This window comes from Lathyrus oleraceus, chromosome 2 (assembly GCF_024323335.1).
Source record: "Lathyrus oleraceus cultivar Zhongwan6 chromosome 2, CAAS_Psat_ZW6_1.0, whole genome shotgun sequence".
Taxonomy (NCBI): domain Eukaryota; kingdom Viridiplantae; phylum Streptophyta; class Magnoliopsida; order Fabales; family Fabaceae; genus Lathyrus; species Lathyrus oleraceus.
In genome coordinates this window covers 339,040,265-339,064,004 of record NC_066580.1, presented here as the reverse complement: position 1 = coordinate 339,064,004, position 23,740 = coordinate 339,040,265, and the positions used below count along the sequence as shown (strand labels likewise).

Genomic DNA, 23,740 nt, shown 5'->3' with positions numbered 1-23,740 from the left:
CCATATAAGGATTTCTTAAGTTTGAAAACATGTTCTGGAAAGTTTGAATTTTCAAAGCCTGGAGGTTGATTGACATACACTTCTTCTGAAATATAACCATTAAGAAATGCACTCTTGACATCCATTTGGTATAATTTGATAGAGTGATTAATAGCAAAAGATACGAGAAGACGAATAGATTCTAACCTCGCGACTGGAGCAAAAGTTTCATTATAATCAATACCTTCTTGTTGACTATAACCTTGAGCTACCAGTCGAGCTTTGTTTCTGACAACTTCTCCTTTCTCGTTCAGCTTGTTTCTGAAAACCCATCTGGTTCCAATGACATGAGTGCCTCTGGGTTTAGGAACGAGATCCCAGACATCATTCTTGGAGAATTGATCTAATTCTTCTTGCATAGCTGCCACCCAATCGTTATCTTGAAGAGCTTCATCACAGGACGTAGGCTCAATCAGAGACACTAGTCCCAGAGGAATATCTTCAGAAGTTCTGAAGGTAGATCTGGTTCTAACAGGTTCATCTTTGTTTCCCAAAATCAAATCTTCAGATACGTTAATACGACTTTTAACTTTCCTTGGAATTTCTGGAGATTTAATTTCTTCAGAGTCTTGAGTGACAGTTGCTTCTGGAGTTTTATCAGATTCTACCAGAGTGATTTCTAAATCTGCAAACTTTTCAACTAGCTTTGACTTTTCAGGGTCAAGCTTATCATCAAATCTAACATGAATTGATTCCTCCACAATTTTGGTTTCTGTGTTGTATACTCTGTAGCCTTTAGAGCGTTCTGAGTATCCTAACATAATACCTTTCTGTGCTTTGGAATCAAACTTGTTCAGATGTTCTTTAGTATTTAATATAAAGCAAATGCATCCAAAAGGATGAAAATATGAGATGTTGGGTTTTCTTCCCTTACACAGTTCATAGGGAGTCTTTTCCAGAATAGGTCTAATAGAGATTCTATTCTGAATGTAACACGCTGTATTTACAGCTTCTGCCCAAAAGTGCTTTGCTACATTAGTTTCATTGATCATGGTTCTTGCCATTTCTTGGAGTGTCCTATTCTTCCTCTCTACAACTCCATTTTGTTGTGGAGTTCTAGGGCAGGAGAAATCATGGGATATTCCATTTGAATCAAATAGTTCTTCAAAATCTTTGTTTTCAAATTCTCCACCATGATCACTTCTGACTCTAACAATTTTAGAGTCAAATTCTTTTTGCACTTTAGAACAGAAACTGGTGAATACAGAGTGAGACTCACTCTTGTGCTTTAGGAATTTTACCCATGTCCAGCGGCTGTAATCATCAACGATTACTAGTCCATACTTCTTTCCATTGACTGATGCTGTTTTCACAGGACCAAATAAGTCAATGTGAAGAAGCTCCAGAGGCTTAGAGGTAGAAACAACATTTTTCTTTTTAAAAGATGTTTTTGAAAACTTTCCTTTTTGACAAGCTTCACACAGAGCATCTGAAGAAAACTTCAGTTTAGGTAAGCCTCTGACTAACTCAAGTTTAGTTAGCTGAGAAAGTTTTCTCATGCTAATGTGGCCTAAGCGTCTATGCCATACCCATTGCTCTTCGTGAACTGACATTAAACATTTAACATTTTGATCTTTTAAATCAGAAAGATTTATTTTATAAATGTTGTTTTTCCTCTTGCCTGTAAAAAGGACAGAGCCATCGTTCTGATTAATGGCTTTACATGTTTTTTGATTGAAGATTACATCATAACCGTTATCACTTAATTGACTTATGGATAACAAGTTATGCATTAATCCTTCTACATAAAGAACATCAGATATAGAGGGAAGAGTACCGTTACCAATAGTTCCGGAGCCTCTGATCCTTCCTTTCTGATCTCCTCCGAAACCTACAAATCCAGCGTCTTTAAGTTCCAGGCTTTGGAACATAGACTTTCTTCCCGTCATATGTCGCGAGCATCCAGAGTCCAGGTACCATGACTGGTGTCTGAACTTTGCTGCATAGGATATCTGCAACATAGATAATCTTATCTTTCGGTACCCAGAATCTCTTGGGTCCTTTCAGATTAGTTTTCCCAGAGTTTCTTACAACTTTGGGTCTTCTAGCATTTTTAAATTTGTGTTCTTGTGTGTGTGTGTAGTGATATGAAAAGGGCGATTTAATTTGGTTACTGGTAGAGGTTTCATCTTCCTTAGGATCATACCCAATTCCCCTTTTATTATTCTGACTTACTCCATAAATCATGGATGCCATAATACTCCTATCTATTCCATTCTTCAGAAATTTTTGAAATGCTTCTTCATATTTATAAATAATTTCATTTGAAGTTTGTGGTGCTTGAGATAACGTTTCTTCTAATTTTATTTTTGCTTCATCTCTTTCTAACATTAAAGATTTGATTGTATCTTCATGTGCTAGAATTGTTGTCTCAAGTTCACTACATTCTTCAAATTTTGTTTTAAGACAGCCTTTAACGTTTTTAAACTTTTGTTTTAATTTCTGATAAGAAGTAAGAGTTTCTGACAGACATGATTCTAAGTCAGATCTAGAAAGTTCAGAAAATACCTCTTCAGATTCTTCGTCTGAGCAGCTGGATGTGGTATCCATAAGTGCTACGTTGGCCTGTTCATCAGAGTCAGATTCTGATGATCCAGATTCACTGTCATCCCAGGTAGCCATCAGTCCTTTCTTTGTTCTGAAGGTGTTTTTCTTAAAGCTTTCTTTTCTAGGGTTGTCTTTCTTCAGCTTGGGGCATTCATTTCTGTAATGACCTGTTTCTTTACATTCATAACAGGTAATATCTTTGTTAGCTTTACCTTTTGAAGTTGACTCTGATCGATCCCCTCTGGGTCTTGATCTTCTGAAGTTGTTGTTGTTCCTCTTTTTCCAGAGTTGCTTAACTCTTCTGGTTAGTAGGGACAGTTCTTCATCATCATCAGAGTCTTCAGGTTCAGAGTCGTCAGTATCTGCAGTTTCTGCCTGGAGAGCTTTGGTTCTGTCTGACTTCCGTCTTTCAGGTCTGGACTTTAGCGCCACTGACTTGTTCTTTTTCTGAGGCTCATCCTCCTCTAGTTCTATCTCATGGCTTCTGAGAGAACTAACAAGTTCTTCAAGGCTGATATTGTTCAGATCCTTTGATAACTTCAGAGCAGTAACCATTGGTCTCCATTTCTTTGGCAGACTTCTGACTATCTTCTTAACATGATCTGCAGTCGTGTATCCTTTGTCTAGCACTTTAAGACCTGCAATAAGAGTTTGAAATCTGGAAAACATAGCTTCTATAGCTTCATCATCTTCCATCTTGAAGGCTTCATACTTCTGGATAAGCGCCAGAGCCTTCGTCTCTTTGACTTGGGAGTTCCCTTCATGAGTCATCTTCAGAGAGTCAAGAATATCTTTGGCTGTCTCTCTGTTGGTGATCTTTTCATATTCGTTGTATGATATAGCATTTAGAAGTATTGTTCTGGCCTTGTGGTGATTTTTGAAAACACGTTTCTGATCTTCAGACATCTTACTTCTGGGAACTTCAGCTCCATTTAAGATTGGAGGTTTGTATCCATCTGTGACAATGTCCCAGAGGTCAGCATCATAACCCAGAAAGAAACTTTCGATTCTATCTTTCCAGTAATCAAATTTTTCTCCATCAAAAACAGGAGGCTTGGCATTGTAAGAATCTTTTTCATTTGAGTGGGCCATTGTTTTTCTCGTACTGGATCTCTCTACACGGTTAAGTGTTTGATTAGAAAATCAATAACAGAGCCGGAGCTCTGATACCAATTGAAGGTGAGAAAAACAAGAAAGGGGGGGGGGGGGGTTTGAATTGTTTTGAAAAATTAAGCGCTTTTTCAAAGAGAAAATCACACAATGATTTTATACTGGTTCGCTTATAACACAAAGCTACTCCAGTCCACCCGGCCAAGGTGATTTCGCCTTCAACAAGGACTTAATCCACTAATCTTGAAAGATTACAAACAACACCTAAGAGAGAAGAAAATCTCTTAGTCTTCTCAAGTCTGCAGACTACACAGAGTCACTTGAGGAAATCAAACAAATAAAAAATACAAGATATGTAATCTAGAGTGCTTCTAAGAAAGCAAGTATTACAAACTTAAGAACAGATTTTTCACTTAATAAGCAAAAGCTTAGTGAAATTCTTTGAGAGCAAAGATGATTTTCTTGAGCGTGAAATAATTCAGTATAGTTTTGGCTAGTTGATTTCTTGTTACTGAATGTTGATTGCAGCTCTATTTATATATGAGTTGAAGTAGTGGTTGAACTGGTGGATATTAAACTGAGTTTACTCCATCACTTAAATAGCTTCTGCAGTTTAACTTTTCCTCTTTGAAGTGACTACTTACCACAAGTAGTATCTTCTCTCTTGGAAGTGGAGATTAACGTCTCTTTCTCAATTAGGAAATCTATTTGAAAATCTTTACTTGACTTGAACGTTACTTCTTCATGATTAACAAATCCATAATCAGAGTATTTGTGTTTCTGGAGAATCTTGGAATCTTGCTTCTGATGTTTATCTCTTGAGAGTTCAGATGGCGCTGATAGCTTTCAGAATTACAGATAGCGTTTGTCCAGAGTCAGAGCTTCTAGACTTTGCTTCATGTTCAGATGCTTCTGATACTTTGTAGTTTTGTCCAGAGTCAGACTTTCTTGAACGAGATTCCACTTCAGATGCTTCTGATACTTGAGAATATGTATCTGATCTTGTTGTGCATCTGATGACATCATCAGATTTATTACTTCTTTCTTTAGAACCCTGCACACTTAGAAACTTTTCGTTAGGGTTCCATTTTTGGTTTCATCCTTTGTTATCATCAAAATCAAGGAATCTGTTGTAGAACTATTTTTGTTCTTACAGACGCTGCCGCGAGCGGTGCACTTATGGACAAGCCATACAACAAAGCCTATCAACTCATTGAAAACATGGCCCAAAACCATTGCCAATAGGGAGGTGAAAGAACTCCAGTAGACAAGTCCCAAACAAAAGGTGGAATGTACAAAATCAGTAGCCTTGACCATGTCCATGCAAAGGTAGATGCCCTTGTTCAAAAGTTAGACAACTTAACCATACCACCCACATCCACCATGGCTGCCGTAAATCCAAACTGTGAGTTATGTGGAATTCTAGGACGCACTGCACCGTAATGTCAGATATTAGCAGGAGTCTCCACTGATCAAGTAAATTATGCATAAGGAAACCATTATTCAAATTGTCACATACGCGAAAAACAACCGGCGAGAAAAGACACAGAGCCGCCACCGTGCGTTATTTATCCCAAAGGAGGGAAAGGAAACGCTCGAAGTAAACCTGAAGGAGGGAAAGGAATGGTCTTACGACCAGAGATTGCTAGGATCGGGAGTCGGTTACGCAAGGGGAAGGTATTAGCACCCCTCACGTCCGTCGTACTCGACGGGATCCACGCTCAGAAAGAATAGAATAAGGTTGCTGAATAACTGCTCAAAAACTACACACACTGGAATGAAACACATGTGAAAGACGGAGGAAAGGGACTCGGCAGGATGTCGCATCCTGGGCCTACGTAGTTTGTCAGGCACAAACATCAGAGTCGACGTAGTTCGGGGGAACGGGAAACGTGCTTGCTAGGACATTGCATCCTATGCATACGTATCTTCTCTCACTAGAGTAAGAATCAGAGCACTCGTAGCTTGGCTAACACACGCCGAAACCAAAACGCTGAAAGAAGACGCTGAGACGTCAAAGCAAACACACGACAGGAAATGGAATGCCAATCGCTGGGCTTACATCCAACTCCGAACGAAGAAACGCAAACAGGAAACTGAATGCCAATCGCTGGACTTACATCAGACTCCGAACAAACAACAAACAAACGGGAAACCGAATGCCAATTGCTGGACTTACATCAGACTCCAGACAAACGCACACGAAAAGAAGAAGGGTCTCGATTGCAACCAGGGCAAGAGAAAAGGAAAGTCTCGATCGCTACGAGGGCGAGAGAACAGAAGGATCAAAGTTAGTCGTCAGTCAAACTCGACAAGACATCGCATCTCGTGCCTACGTATCTCATCTGAACATGAGAATCGGAGTTGTCGTAGTTCGGCTAAACTATTTCTATTGGTTTTGTGTTTTTTAGGTGAACGACGTTACTACGCAATCTACCGGATGCTCGACCTTTGGAGACTTACTCACCTGTAGTAGAAGGAGTCAACGTGTTCTTAATGGAAGGTAATGTTTATTTGTGTTTTAGGAAAGCTCACGCAAGAAAGGAAGTCCTAGACGAAGGAATCGTGCTACCTTAATTGACATGCAAACAAGAGACTATGCGAAGTCTAGCAATCCTATGGGGATACAATCACACCACACAAAAACATAACATGAAGTAAACACACCAACAAGGGGGCTCAAACATCAAGGGTGAGGCTTTAGTCAAGGGGTCATATCAACCTCGACAAACAAGCCGGGCTTTAGTCAAGGGGTCATATCAACCTCGACAAACAAGCCAACTGTAGGGGTACGAAGGCTCTTAACCACTGACATTGACCGTCAGGGTGAGCAGATAAAAGGTAATGAGGATAAGACCTCATAGCTCTTAACCTGGGTCTGGGTGAGCTTGAATCAATCAAAACATGGGGATCCAGAATGTGGGACCCTACTCCACTTGAATGACTCTATATACAAGATCTGGGGGACGTGTCCAAGAGCCTCAACACGTAGTGTGAGCATAATGAACGACTCAAACGATTAGCAGGGGATTGATTGCTAATCCCTTCTATTTGCCAATTGCCTATTCACTAAGGAGGACTTGAAGTACATGGCACAAAAGTAAACAAACACAGTCATTGCCTCTTAAGGAGGACTTCAGCCAAATGCCTGCCAAAAGAAACGACAGGGCTTCCAGACTACATGGAGTTAGAGGATGATTACCTAGGTGGTATGCCAACCACAAGCAAAGCAAAGCTCAAGCAATGAGCTAAAGCAACTAAAGTACCTGTAAGAAAGTCAAACAAGTCAATATTCACATTCAGACAAATCAAACAGACAGTCAACAATGTTACAACCAATATGCACACAAGGCAAGTCAACAACTCAAATGAGTTCATCACCAAGGATCCTACAACACAACCAAGGTTAGTGGACAAAGCAAATTTGCATCTGATGAATTGAGATCACATCAATCATTATTGCTACATGCTTGAACCTGAAATACAAAGCTCAAAACGTGAGTACAAACCACTAGTACCAAGACTAGGGTCAAAGGCAAAGAAAAAAGTCAAAACAGCAACCAATATTCAACATGAAGCACATTTATTCAAGTAAGAACATGTCCTAAAAAGGACCAGACCCAAATCCTAAAGCAAGGTCATCACATGAGCAAGATATGGCAAAGGCAATTACAAAGCACACAATTGGACCTCAAGAATGAAAATTCCATATTAAAACAGAAATGAATCAAACAATCATGAAACTTTTTATATGCATACAACATTTCAAACACAAGCATCTTGCAAAAAATTGGAATCAGAAAAGCTCAATTGACATGTCTATGAAAATGAACAAGAGCAACATCAAGTTGTGTGACACACATTGTCACACCATGCATTCATGTGCCTAAAACAGAAATGAAAAATGATAAAAATGCACAACCAAGCCTCAAAAATCATGTATCATGTTAGGAATCAGCATATCAAATTTCATGGTAATTGGACTAAGTATGAGCATTTCACAAGAGAATTGGCACAACATGTCATAGTTGCATACATGTTCAAATAAACAAACACATTTAAAATTCCAGAAATGATAAAATCATGAAATCACAACCACAAAATAATAGACATCAAGATGGACATGTGGCAACAAATCTCATTCAATTTGGACTTATTTTCAATTTGTTATGATTTTTACAAATGGCATGAAATAATGGAAATAAAATGAATTAATGTTGAAAAAAGTGGAAAATGATATTGATTGGGAATTGGAAAAATGCAACAGGCAGGAATCGAACCATCTATGCAGCAAAAATGAGCGCTGGAGAAATTAAATTGGAATGTATGGAGCCAGGGATCGAACCCTGTACGAGCGCGTTTAGCCAAAACACGACCGTTTCACTTACTGAGTTGGCATGCCAACTCACAGTCCATGGTACGCGTGGATAGGTCAAAGAAACGAGGGCCATTCATCTTGCCAATGGGACGCAAACGTGGCAGTCCACATGGATAAGCCCTAGCATTCATACCAGGCGGCGGTTGCACTATTCACCAGCGGTGGTTTCCACCGTCTCCTTCGTTGAGACGGTGGCGCTACAGTGCACCTTCAACAATTTTTTTGCAGAATTTGGCAATATATACATGGTTGGAACCGTCACGATGAGTAGAACACAAATCTAACAATATCTAGGCCTATAACTCAATGAATCTTGAGAATAGAATAAAAACATTATTGACAACAAAACTTTAAATGAACATATCTCATGCAATTCTTATCCGTTTTCAATGAATTTTATATCAGTGTAATCAGCAATCCAAGATCTACAACATTATGGTAAAAAAATGAAGAATTAGGAGTTTCAAATTCCAACCTTCTTTGAGAGTAATGGATGAAAACAATAGATTCAAAGGCCTAGCAATGTCCAGATCTTCTCCTTCACTTGTATATTGAAGCTTTAAACACGAATGGATGCTTGAAATGACTTGAATCTTGATCAAATTGCAACTTCCATCTTCATGTTCTTGAGCTTGATGTGCATGAATCCTGGCCAAAAGCTTCAATCCAGAGCTTGATCCTTCATCAATAACACTTGCTGAACATGATTATGCAGTAAAATCAAGGTGTTATATGGAGAAAATTCAAATTTGAGATGAGAGCCAAAATGGAGGGAAATGAGATCTAGATCTAGAACTTGTGAAAATTGAAAAATTCTGTTATGATTAAGGCTTTATACTATGTGTTAATCATGCTGAAAATGTAATTAGACAATGGTTAATGGAAGATTAATGAAATATGAGGTGTAGTGCATAAATGGTAAAATGCACCCTATGCATGGTGAATGAACATGAACAGTACCATGTGCATGCTCTAAATCACTTAAAATCATCTCATGCACATGTTGGAATTGGAATTTTGTTCATATGATGCACCAAATTTGAATTTGGTATTTTCCCTCCAAAAAGTTCATGCATGAACAAATGATCATGTGATTAAATTTCATGCAATAAAATGATGGATTTGGAAAATATAGGTCATAACATGAAATTTGCAAAAAGAGTGGCCTAAATTGGAGTTTTGAATCAAAAGTTATGGCACTTTGAAGTTTCATGCACACTTGGTGATCATTTACTCATAACTTCCCAACCATTCATCAGATGCTCATGATCTTGGACTTTTTGGAAATGGGAGAGAAAGATCTTCAACTTTCATGTTGACCAAAATTTCATTTGAAGCTTTTTTGATGTTGGAAATTCAAGTTGAATGTAGTCCAAAAACTTGCCATTTTTGGAAACTTGAAATTACAGGTCACTTTCCATTTTTGGAAACTTTTGATCTGGCTTCAAAATCCTCAATGTAGATGTTTGACATGATGAATCAACTTCTTTTGGACATGAATGAAGTGTCTCAAACCAATTCTCCATCTCCTAGCCCTCAGTTGACTTTCAGTTGACTTTTATGGGCCCTAGATGACCTGGACATGCACTGTGGACTTTGGGCCTCTAACACTTGGTCCAGTTGCTTCAAAATGAACCCTTGATTCATATAAGCTCTTTGGAATAATCATATGGCCTTCATCTCAAGGAAATGCTTGGTCTCTTGCACTGGTGAATCCTCTTGATGCCAGTTCTAGGTGCCAAGATGCAATGTTAATATAATGTTAATGACCTAAAACATGAAATGAATGCATGAGTGGGGGGGGGGTGCAAATTTGAGGTGCTACAGCTGCCCCTATTCAATCAACTAGGAACCTGGATGGATGAGAGCAACGACTGTCAGACCTTCAAGGTAAACAGGGATTGAATACCAAAAGAACTTGGAATTTGCACTCTGCGGGGGATAACCAAAGAAACAGTCGACTTGATATACACTGATATCAAGGAAAGCGGGGCCATTTACCGATGGCGGCTTGAAAAACAGTCGACTTGACATACACTAATATCAAGGAAAGCGGGGCCATTTACCGATGGCGGCTTGAAAAATAGTCGACTTGACATACACTGATATCAAGAAAAGCGGGGCCATTTACCGATGGCAGCTTCGACTGGGGAGGAAAAAGATATTTGCAACTGGAACCATACAAGACATTTACCGACGACTCTACTGGGGATTTTGAAAAGATACATGACCCGTCATTTACCGACGACTAAGAAGGGACTCGATGTTTACCGACATCGAAAGATGATGTTTACCGACATCAAAAAGGGCGACCAGACATTTACCGATGACTGGGAAAAAAGAATCACGACCAAACATTTACCGATGACTGGGAAAAAAGAATCACGACCAGACATTTACCGATGATTGGGAAAAAGAAGAATCACAACCAGACATTTACCGATGATTGGAAAAACTCGATGTTTACCGACATCGAAAGATGATGTTTACCGACATCAAAAAAGCCCGACCAGACATTTACCGATGACTGGGAAAAAGGAATCATGACCAGACATTTACCGATGACTGGAAAAACTCGATGTTTACCGACACCGAAACAATGGTGTTTACTGACACCAAGGAAAGAATGCTCTCATGATACGAAACCATTTACCGATGGCTGATATCCATAGATAATAAATCTGCTGGGGATTTGAAACAACAAAACCATTTACCGATGGTTAACAAACGACTCGATGTTTACCGACATCGAACGATGACGTTTACGGACACCAAAAAACAGACCTTACGGGGGTCGACACGACACTTACCGGTATCGCCAGGACGACATCCACATGTGTCACAACAAGGCAGACACCTGCCGGGGACCACACTAGGGAGAATCAAATTTTCCTTTCACGGACGAGTGAGGAAATAAATCTCTCTGGGGATTGCCAATCTTGAATGCTGTCAAGAGCAACCGCTGCAAACGTACAATACGGATTATGAAAATGATCCGCCTCTGCTGGGGATATAATCCAATCTGGTTTAACACATGTATGCATATGTTTGAGTTTTCTATGGCGTAATGCTCCATATTGGATGGAAATGCTACGCATTCTGAGGATGCAAATGCAAATGATGATTACTGTATGCAAGATGCAAAGGGAGGAACTCCTGCTGGGAAAGCGAACGATCACTTTGCTGAGCACACGATTCTGATTCGGTCTTCCAACTCTGTGGGGACATGCAACACTTCTACTACGGATACTTACTGATCTGACATTCTCGGAATGGCAGAGAAACCAACTCAACTGGGGAGTCACTTGTTGGGAAAGCAACAACCTTCCAACCATGCTGGGGAATAGCACTACTGCTGGGGAAATGACAACCCTCACTAGGGACGATCTCCAATGAACTCGGTCCGCTTGGGGACTTCGCTGGGGAAAACAAACAACGCCCACCTCTGCTGGGGAAACAACAACGTACGAACTTGCTAGGGATATAACATTCTCAACCCTGCTGGGGATACAAGCCCTGGACTTGCTTTGGACAACCCAACTTCTCACACTACTGGACAATGTCGAAACACCTTTGAACAAACTGTGGCTTATCTGCTTCAGGCAGCAACCAAAGACAGTGACCTGTAAAACAACAAGGCATACATGCCCCAGGGGATCGTATGGACAAAATACACTCAAGTGCACTCAACATTCAAAATGATTTTCAAATGTTTTATCTTTCGCACATTATTGTCTAGCCTTCATGTTTTTTAAATGCAATGTTTATCAAAAATTCGGACGTTTTTGCAAACAAAACAGTAAAATAAAAACAAGAGAGCAATTTGACTGAATAACGACTTTTATTGATTGAAAATGGCCTATAAAGGCAAATACATCAGGAAGCAATTCCTAGGAAGAGGTAATTGCGCCCCAAAAAAGGAAATAAACTATCCTATTGGCAATGTGAACACGACATCCACTATTTTCCAATTCTGTTATGACTCACAAATCCTCAATTTCCCCCACATCCCTTGCTTTCTGAGAAGAACGATTGGACTGGTCATACCCTTCAAGATGGTAGACACTGAAGTGCGATGGAGTACAGATAACTCAGACTGTAGTCTTCGCTTTAATCCCTCTTTTGCCTGGATCGCCTTTTCAGGTTTTCAATCCACCGGGATACCCATTTTTGCCTAAGCCGCCCTTGCGGGTTTTCGACTTACCGGGTGTACATCTTCTTTTCATTCTTTATCCCTAACTTTTGCCCGAACCTTTTTTCTTTTTTACTTGGTTCGCCGGGATGCCCTTTTTTGCCCGGACTCTTTTATTCTTTTCGTCCAGCGGGTCAATTTATGCGAAGTATTTTTTTGACTACATCTGAGTTCACAGGGGACGGAAAATCTTCACCATCCATAGTTGTCAGCATCAAGGCTCCACCAGAGAAAACCTTTTTAACAACATATGGACCTTCATAATTCGGAGTCAACTTGCCCCTGTTATCTGTACCGGGAGGAAGGATCCTCTTCAAAACCAAATCACCTATCTGGTAGCTTCGAGGACACACTTTCTGATCAAAGGCTTTCTTCATCCTTCTCTGATACAATTGCCCATGGCACACAATTGCTAACCGCTTCTCTTCGATAAGGCTCAACTCGTTGAACCTCGTCTGAATCCATTCAGCTTCGTCTAGCTTGACATCCAACATGACTCTCAGAGAAGGAATCTCCACTTCAACAGGTAGGACTGCCTCCATACCATACACAAGGGAGTAAGGGGTTTCCCCGGTCGACGTACGTACCGGAGGTACGGTACCCATGCAAAGCGAAAGGCAACATCTCATGCCAATCCTTGTACGTCACGGCCATCTTCTGCACAATCTTCTTGATGTTCTTGTTTGCCGCCTCTACAACACCATTCATCTTTGGTCTGTAAGGAGAAGAATTGTGATGTTCGATCTTGAAATCTTTGCAAAGCTCTTTCATCATCTTGTTATTGAGGTTCGAACCATTATCAGTAATGATTCTCTCAGGAACCCCATAACGACAGAAAATCTCTCTCTTAAGGAATCGGGCAACCACTTGCTTGGTAACATTGGCATATGAAGCTGCTTCCACCCACTTGGTGAAGTAATCAATCGCAACCAGGATGAAGTGATGTCCATTAGAAGCAGTAGGTTCAATCTTCCCAATCATATTGATGCCCCACATCGCGAATGGCCAAGGAGAATTCATGACATTCAGTGGGCTTGGTGGTACATGCACTTTATCTACACAAATCTGGCATTTATGGCACTTCCGAGCGTATTTGAAACAATCGGATTCCATGGTTATCCAGTAATAACCAGCTCTTAACAACTTCTTGGCCATTGCATGACCACCAGCATGGATACCGAAAGACCCCTCATGTATTTCTTGCATTAACATGTCTGCTTCGTGTCTATCCACGCATCTGAGCAGAACCATGTCAAAGTTCCTCTTGTACAACACATCATGCTGATTCAAATAAAAGCTTCCAGCTAGCCTTCTCAGGGTCTTCTTGTCATTCTTTAACGCTTCTTCAGGATACTCCTGGCTTTTGAGGAAATTCTTAATATCATAGTACCACGGCTTCTCATCAACAACAGACTCGGCTGCAAAGACATACGCAGGCCTCTCGAGTCGATTCACAGCAACGTGTGGCACATGATTATGCCAATGGACTTTAATCATAGAAGACAAAGTGGCCAAGGCATCAGCCATCTGATTTTAATCTCGGAGTACATGATACAACTTCACTGTCTTGAAGAAAGTCAGGATCCTTCTGGTGTAATCTCGAAAAGGAATCAAATGCGGCTAGTGAGTATTCCAGTCTCCATTGACTTGGTTAATCACTAGAGCGGATCAATCAATTCGCTTACAAGGCAATTACATGGAAGCTGCGTGGGACCAAAACCCTAGCCACATCACCAAAACCAGACGGATGCTACATCATCATAAAGCGGACGCTAGGATGAAGATCTTCATCTTCCTCACGAAGATGAAGATGAACAATAGCAATGTCAAACAATTTTTTCTAGAAATTCCAAAATCATACATCATCATGAAGCTCTTTCCATGGAGATCACAGATCAACTAATATCTAAGCTCAATTCATCAAGATCAAAGAGAATTGATGAAAAACATTTATGAATGCAAAACTTCAATCACACATAACTCACTCAATAATGCATCATTTCATGTGAAATTCATACCAGAATCATCAGTGTTAAAAGATCTACACAAATATGTACATAGATTGGCAAATAATGGAGATCGAATTTTCACCTTCTTGAAGATCAATGTGAAGAAACAGTGTGTTCAAGCCTGCAGTAACGTCCAAATCCACTCTATCAACTCTGATATGAAGCTTTGTGTATGAATGGATGCCTAATTCCTCTTGAATCCAGCTCAATTTTGAATTTCCATTATCACCTTCAAGCTTAGTGTGTGTATGGTTCTGGCACGAATTGGACAGAATAACAGTTGATTCTCACTCTAAACTTCACCAGGATCAACAATTCACCAAGAGAAATGGTGCTTATGTGAGGAACTTTGAAGTTCTTTGTGAGAGAAATTTTGGATGAAAACTCAAACTCTAGATCTGAAACTGTGTATTATCACCAATACAGTTGCAATTAACATTATATACCACCTGCTAGTTAATCTGAAATCATGATTAGGCCAAAGCTAAATGAGATTAGAAGGATATAAGGTGTATGCACCAATTAGCATTTTCACTTCATGCATGAGAAACCCACGTGAACAGTGCACCAAGAGGGCTCAAATCCACTCAAAATCAACCCATGCATACATTAGAATTGGAATTATATGCATGTGATCAACCAATTTTGATTTTGGCAAATTCCCTTCAAAAACTTCATGAATAAGCAAATGATCATATGAGTGAATTTCATGCCATGTAATGAGGTATTTGGAAAGTATGAGTCATGAGGAGAACAATGCAAGAAGAGCCACTCAATTTGGAGTTTTGGTTCAAAAGATATGGCCATTTGAAGTTTCAAGCACACTTTGCCATGATTTGATCATAACTCCTTAACCATTCATCATAAATTCATGATCTTGAACTTTTTGGAAATGGGAGAGAAAGATCTTCAACTCTCATGTTGGACAAAATTTCATTTGAAGCTTATTTGATGTTGGAAAGTTGAGTTGAAGTTGGTCCAAAAACTTGCCATTTTTGGAAACTTTCAAATTACAGGTCATTTCCATTTTTGGAAACTTTTAATCTGGCTTCAAAATCTTCAAAGTATGAGTTTGATATGTTGATTAAACCTCTTTGGGACATGAGTGAAGAGTCTCAAACCATTTCTCCACCTCCTAGCCCTCAGTTGACTTTCAATTGACTTTTATAGGCGTCAGATGACTTGGACATGTACTGATGACTTTTGAGCCTCTAGCCTTTGGTCAAGTTTCTTAAAAATGATCCTTGATTCTCATAATCTCTCTGGAACAACCCTAGGGCCTTTATCTCATGTAAATGCTTGGTCTCTTGCACAAATGACTCCTCTTGATACCAGTCTTGACTGATGGGGTACAATGCAATGCAATGACAAGGTAATGTTAATGTGATGTTAGTGTAATGTCAATGACCTAAAAATGAAATGAATGTACAAATGAGGAGTGCAAATTTGAGGTGCTACAGCTGCCCCTATTCAATCAACTGGGAACCTGAACGGATGAGAGCAATGGCTGTCAGACCTTCAAGGTAAACAGGGATTGAATACCAAAGAACCGTAGAATTTGCACTCTGCGGGGGATGAATCAAAGAAATGTAAGGCCATTTACCGATGGCAGCTGCACAATAAAAAACCTCAGGAAAGCGACGCCATTTACCGATGGTGGCTTCAACTGGGAATTTGATATTAAAAAGAAGCAAGACCATTTACCGATGGTGGCTTCAAAAACAACTTGATATTTACCGATATCAACGTCAGCAAGACCATTTACCAATGGCTGCTTGGAAATAGATGTCACAGAAATCAAGGCCATTTACCGATGGCGACTAAACTGGGCATTCGATATTCACCGATATCGAAAAAAGCGAGGCCATTTACCGATGGCGGCTCCAACCGGGGAGGAACAAGATATTTACAACAGGAACCAGGCAAGACGTTTACCGACGACTCTACTGGGGATTTGATATTCATTGACAAAAAGATACAGGATCAAACATTTACTGATGACTGGGATGAGACTCGATGTTTACCGACATCGAAAGATGATGTTTACCGACATCAAAAAATGACCAGACATTTACCGATGACTGGGATGGGACTCGATGTTTACCGACATCGAAAGATGATGTTTACCGACATCCAAAAAGGATGACCAGACATTTACCGATGACTGGGAAAAACAAACACAACTAGACATTTACCGATGACTGGGATGAGACTCGATGTTTACCGACATCGAAAGATGATGTTTACCGACACCGAAGAAAGAACACACACGGGTGTTGACATGACACTTACCGGTATCACAAGGATGACATCTACATGTATCAAGACACGACCAGACTCTTGCCGGGACCACGCTGGGGAGTCACGCTTTCCTTTCGCTGACGGGTGAGGAAATAAACCTCTCTAGGGATTATCAGTCCTGAATGCTGTCAGGAACAACTGCTGCAAATGTGTCATACAGATGTTGAAATGTGATCCATCTCTGCTGGGGATTTCATCCAATCTGGTGTAACACATGTATGCATATGTTTGAGTTTTTATATGGCGTAATGCTCCATATTGAATGGAAATGCTACGCGATTTGAGGATGCAATGATTACTACATGCAAGATGCAAAATGATGAAAACTCCTGTCGGGGAGCAAATGATCGCTTCGCTGAGCACACAATTCTGATTAGATTCTCCAACTCTGTGGGGAGACGCACTGCAGGGGGTGCTTTGCTGATCTGATACTCTGGGGATGGCAGAGAAACCAAGTCAACTGGGGAGACCCTGTCTGGGGAACACACCAACCTCTCAAACATGCTGGGGAATAACACTGCTGCTGGAGAAAGGATAAATCCCACCGGGGACAACTTTCACTGAACCCGACCCGCTTGGGAATTCCGTTGGGGGAAACAACCAATGCTCACCTCCACAGGGGATAACTGCCAATCCACGGGCAGGATTAACTCTACTGGGGAAATTTTTCACCGAATTCGATCCGCTTGGGGACTTCACTGGGAAAAACATCAACGCAAACCTCTGCTGGGAAGACTGCCCACTTCAGACTTGCTGGGGAAAACATTCACAACCCTGCTGGGGAAAGGCATTCACGACCCTTGTAACACCCCATTTTCTACCCACGAGTTATAACAACAAAATCAGAGTCGTAAAATTTTCTATAAATGGAATATTACATGTTCAACTTTAAACAATTTCCACTTTAAGGAATCATAACAATATGTAACACTTTTCTTAATTCGACAAAATAATGTCATTCACTCCAATAATTCAACTTCATAAAATCTTACGCAGCGGATTCATAAAAAAAATTCTTATCATCTTTAAGCAACATAAATACGACTTAACTTAAAGAGTAAACAACTATAATCCTTCAAACAATTTAAATTTTAGTAACAATTAAAAGATCCACAAAGCAGACACGCGACAATCCCCCCGAGTGCTACGTATCAGAGCGACTGACCACTGACCCGACCAACGGTAACCGGCTACTTCTCAGGATTACCTGCACGTTGTCACATAAGGACAACATTCAACAGAAGGGGTGAGTTACAATAATTATAATCAGTATATGAAAAACAATACAGTAATTAAGAATCGTACACCAAACACCACTTCTCAATTAAATTAAATACCCATACAACAAACCAACAAAAATGCAACTCAAATGAGACTCGACTCGTCATGCATGTGGTACCATTCGGAGTAAAACTCCCAACTTAAAATTTGCCGATTTAACGAGGCATCAAGGCTTAAGCCTTCAACTTTCAACTTTTGCCAATCCAGGCCAACGTGGTGTGAGCAAAGCTCCGACTTAATGCATATGAATTTACATGACATACACGACTTTAAAATTCCGACAACATAATAATAATAGCAACACAACAATGTTTTCAACATAATCAACTTATAATCAACTTTGGCTCACCAAGCTTACAACTCAGTATCTTTAACAACTTTCCGTACACGGAATAACTTAACAACTCAGTCATACTTGTATCGACTCTTCATAACATAAACCCAACAAAATTACTCATGAAAATTAACTATAATATTACCCGACTCACCCCGACGAATTTCATTAAATTCTGAGCAAATTCGATTTTTCACTTTTCCAACAGCGTTAACCCGTTAACGCCCTGGGTTAACCCGTTAACGCAAGACAAAATACAATTTTTTTCAGTTTTCAACAGTGTTAACCGGTTAACGCCCTGGGTTAACCTGTTAACGCAAGACAGAATGCAATTTTTTCAGTTTTTTTCAACAGCGTTAACCCGTTAACGCCCTGGGTTAACCCGTTAACGCAGGACAGAATACACTTCCTGGCAAATTTTAACCGTGTTAACCGGTTAACGCCCTGGGTTAACCGGTTAACGCAAGACAAACAGCAATTTTTCACAATTCATAACAGTGTTAACCGGTTAACACCCTGGGTTAACCGGTTAACGCAAGACAGAAAGCTGTTCCTGCGCTAACACGAAGCAGAATGCAGAATTCTCCGCATTTTCCGCCGTTGGAGGACTTCCGGACCTCCGATTCCAATTCCGTAAAAAGCTACACTTTCGGAAAATCAAGACTCATCCAATTACAGATTCAATTACAGCTTTTAACATAACTTATTCATCTCAATTTTTTTCAGCATTCAACATCCCAATTAGGGTCAAATCAATGGCTTATCACTACCCATTACATGTTAACCCATAATCCCCATTAAACGACGATAAACCCCCCTTACCTTATTATTTTGGATCGAAGGTTGCTCTAAGAATCAGATTCCGGAAGTTTTCTTCTCCTTCTCTCTCGTTCGTACAACAGTTCTCAAATTCCTCTTCTGCTAACTTCTCTCCACTACTGTTTCTTTTTTTTTTCTTTTTTTCTATCCCTTCTTTTATTTTCTCTTTATTAAATTAACTAAATATCCTAATCTCTAATGGGCCTAATATAACACCTCTCATTTTACTAATTAGCACACAATGATAAGCCCACTTACTCAAATAACACCACAATTATATTATTATTTCTTATAATAATTTCTACGACTTTCGACTAATTTCCGACTAACCACAATAATTACTTAAATATTAAAAATAACAAATAATTATTTTTGGGCGTTACAACTCTCCCCCACTTAGAATATTTTCGTCCTCGAAAATTTACCTACTTCAAACAGCTCAGGATAGGAGTCTCGCATCTTGCTCTCCAATTCCCATGTCATGCTTTCGCCCGCAGCTCCCAACCAAACGACTTTAACCAACACAATCTCTTTTCCTCGAAGAGTCTTTGTTTCACGATCTTCAACTCGTACAGGCTTTGTCTCCATTGTTAAATTATCCCGCACTTGCACATCATCCATACTAACCACATGAGACGGATCTGAGACATACTTCCGAAGCTGCGACACATGGAATACATCATGCAAATTCGAAAGATTAGGTGGTAATGCCATCCGATAAGCAACTTTTCCAACTCGTTCTAAGATTTGATACGGACCAATGAAGCGAGGAGTGAGCTTTTTAGACTTCAAAGCCCTCCCAACACCGGTCACAGGCGTGACTCTCAAAAACACATGGTCACCAGCTTGAAATTCTAAATCCTTCTTCTGCTTGTCATGGTAACTCTTCTGCCTACTATGAGAAGCTTTCATCTTCTCTCGGATAAACTTCACTTTCTCGGTAGTTTCTCGAACTAACTCTGGTCCAAGTACTACACCCTCACCAGATTCGTGCCAACACAACGGAGTTCTACATCTACGACCATACAATGCTTCAAAAGGCGCCATTCCGATACTAGAATGGTAACTATTATTATATGTGAACTCGATCAATGGAAGATAAGTGTCCCACGAACCTCCTTGTTCAAGAACACAAGCTCTCAGTAAATCCTTCAATGACTGAATAGTTCTCTCAGTTTGGCCATCAGTTTGAGGATGATATGCCGAACTCAACCTCAACTTAGAGCCCAACGAATCTTGCAGACTTTTCCAAAATCCCGATGTAAACCTCGGATCTCTGTCCGACACAATACACAGAGGAACACCATGCAACTTTACAATTACTCGGATGTAAATCTCTGCCAACTTCGCAATTGGGTAAGTGATGTTAATAGGTATGAAGTGAGCCGACTTCGTGAGCCTATCAACGATCACCCAAATCGAATCATGCCCTCTTAAAGTAGCAGGCAGCCCCGTTACAAAGTCCATAGAAATGCTATCCCATTTCCATTCTGGAACTTCCAACGGTTGCATCAACCCAGCAGGCTTCTGATGCTCAATCTTCGACTTCTGACAAGTTAAGCACGCATACACAAAACGAGCCACATCTTCTTTCATTCCGGGCCACCAAAATATTTTCTTCAAATCCTGATACATTTTAGTAGCTCCTGGATGAATACTCAAACTGCTTCTATGACCCTCTTCTATAATTCAAACCGAAATCATAATCCTTAAGCAATTCTAACCACCTACGTTGTCTCATGTTCAGCTCTTTCTGATCAAATAGATACTTTAAACTTTTATGATCGCTGAAAACTTCAAATCTGGAACCATAAAGGTAATGCCTCCAGATTTTTAGCACAAACACCACAGCAGCAAGTTCAAGATCATGCGTAGGATAGTTCTTTTCATGAGTTCTTAACTGTCGCGACGCATAAGCAATTACTTTATTATTTTGCATGAGCACACCTCCCAAACCCATCAATGAAGCATCACAGTAAATTATAAACGGTTCCTCCGGATTTGGCAAAGTCAAAACCGGCGCCGACGTCAATCTCCTTTTTAATTCATTAAAACTCTCTTCGCACTGAACATCCCACACGAAAGCTTTACCTTTACAAGTTAATTTAGTTAACGGAAATGCTAACTTAGAAAATCCTTCAATAAACCTTCTATAATATCCAGCTAATCCCAAAAAGCTTCTAATCTTGGTAGCCGACTTAGGAGTCTCCCATTGCAATACAGCTTCTACCTTGGAAGGATCTACAGCAATACCTTTTCCTGAAATTACATGGCCGAGAAAATTGACTTCTCTTAACCAAAACTCACACTTGGACAGCTTCGCATACAGTTTCTTATCTTTCAAAACATCCAACACTAATCTCAAATGTTCCTTGTGCTCTTCTTCGGACTTAGAGTAAATCAAAATATCATCAATAAATACTACCACAAAATGGTCCAGATAAGTATGGAAAATACGATTCATGTATTCCATAAATACTCCCGGCGCATTAGTCACACCGAAAGGCATCACAGAATACTCATAATGTCCATACCGAGTTCTGAACGCTGTCTTCTGGATGTCTTCATCTTTCACTTTGATCTGATGATAGCCCGATCTCAAATCAATTTTACTGAACACACAAGCACCCACTAATTGATCCATCAAATCATCTATTCTCGGTAGTGGATACTTATTCTTGATCGTTACTTTATTCAATTGCCTATAATCAATACAAAGCCTCATACTACCATCTTTCTTCTTTACTAGCAACACTGGAGCTCCCCACGGTGACACACTTGGTCTTATAAACTTCTTCTCAAGTAAGTCTTCCAATTGCTTCTTTAATTCATACAATTCAGATGCCGACATTCTATACGGTGCCATCGAAACAGGCCTAGTACCAGGTACCAGATCAATAGTAAATTTAACTTCCCTCTCTGGCGGCACACTAGGAATTTCATCAGGAAAAACTTCAGGGAATTCTTTCACCACTAACAGTTCCTCAATCTTAGCTTTACTCTCAACCGACAACATCGCCATCAAATAAAACATCTGAGCTCCCTCTTTCATCAATTTTCGCAATTCTCTGAAAGGTAATAAGTCAACTCCTTCCTCTTCAGGAGTGGAAAACCTCACCGACTTATGATGACAATTTATATGAACATAATTATACTCTAACCAGTTCATACCAAGAATTACATCCATCCCATCCAACGACAAACATACTAAATCAACATAGAAATCTTTATCGAAGATTGACAAAGGACATTTTAAACATACCAAAGAAGTAGTTATTGATCCCTTAGCTGGGGTCTCAACAATCAATTCACCATCCAAAGCGGACAATTTCAAACCCAGTCTTCGAGCACAGTTAGCAGAAATAAAACAGTGTGTAGCACCGGTATCAATAATAGTAATTAAAGGAGTACCATTTATGAAACATGTACCTCGGATAAGTCTGTCCTCACTGGAGGTTTGAGTTCCGGTCAATGCGAACACCTTTCCAGTTTGAGATTTCTTTGGCTTCTGACACTGACTTCCAATATGCCCTTCTTCGCCACAATTAAAACAAATCATTTCCTTGTGCTTGCAATCAGCTATTGCATGGCCAGTCTTACCACAGCGAAAACACCTCTTTACTTCAGCAGTGCATACATTACTCTTATGACCAGCCTGACCACATTTGAAGCAAACTATACCAGCAGGAGCACCTCCCCTACTAGTCTTCTGAGCCGGAGCAACTCCTTGTTTCCCTTTTCCCACTGGAGCATCATACGGCTTGCCACGGTTTTGATGTTGCTTGCCCCTGCGGTCACTGACAATCTTGTAATGAGCATTATTGTCTTCTTCAAATATCCTGCAGCTATCAACCAATTCAGTAAAAATGCGTATCTTCTGATACCCAACAGCCTTCTTAATTTCAGAGCGCAGTCCGTTTTCAAACTTGATGCACTTTGAAAATTCAGCACCAGCACCAGTGTAATGAGGATAAAATTTGGACAACTCCACAAATTTTGCAGCATAATCAGTGACAGACATGTTTCCTTGCTTCAGCTCAAGGAACTCAATTTCTTTCTTACCACGGACATCTTCCGGATAATACTTTCTCATGAATTCCCTACGGAATACATCCCAAGTAATGACTTCACCTGCCACGGTCAACCTCTCGTGAGTCTCTAGCCACCAGTCATCAGCTTCGACTGCTAGCATGTGAGTACCATACCGAACCTTCTGAGCTGGAGTGCAATCCATAACACGGAAGATTCTCTCGATCTCTTTCAACCATCCCAAGGCTGCATCTGGATCATGCTTCCCTTTAAACACCGGCGGATTCTCTCTTTGAAAAGTCGCCAAGCTACGTGATCCAGCATCTCCACCAGCATTTGGCAAGTTCTGCACAGCTTGTGCCATCGCTTGCATTGCGGCAGCCATTGCAGCGTCATTCCTTCCAGCCATTTCAACTTATCACTACAACACAACTTAAAAGTTAGATTAGTAACAATACACAATTGTTAGACAGTAACGACACGACAACTGGCCGGACAGACCGACCTGCTCTGATACCATTAATGTAACACCCCATTTTCTACCCACGAGTTATAACAACAAAATCAGAGTCGTAAAATTTTCTATAAATGGAATATTACATGTTCAACTTTAAACAATTTCCACTTTAAGGAATCATAACAATATGTAACACTTTTCTTAATTCGACAAAATAATGTCATTCACTCCAATAATTCAACTT

General features: G+C 40.1%; 1 protein-coding gene across 1 annotated transcript in view; it reads right to left on the bottom strand.

Annotated features, from left to right (window-relative positions):
- The window catches only part of LOC127123134 (uncharacterized), a 33,369-nt gene extending 9,921 nt beyond the window's left edge, over nucleotides 1–23,448 (bottom strand). The window contains exons 1-2 of the mRNA XM_051053387.1: nucleotides 22,927–23,448; nucleotides 21,989–22,839 (exon numbers count right to left, since the gene is read on the bottom strand). Coding sequence (XP_050909344.1) covers nucleotides 21,989–22,839; nucleotides 22,927–23,448 — 1,373 coding nt within the window. The remainder of the gene's footprint in view (nucleotides 1–21,988; nucleotides 22,840–22,926) is intronic.
- Between the last annotated feature and the right edge of the window lie 292 nt (nucleotides 23,449–23,740).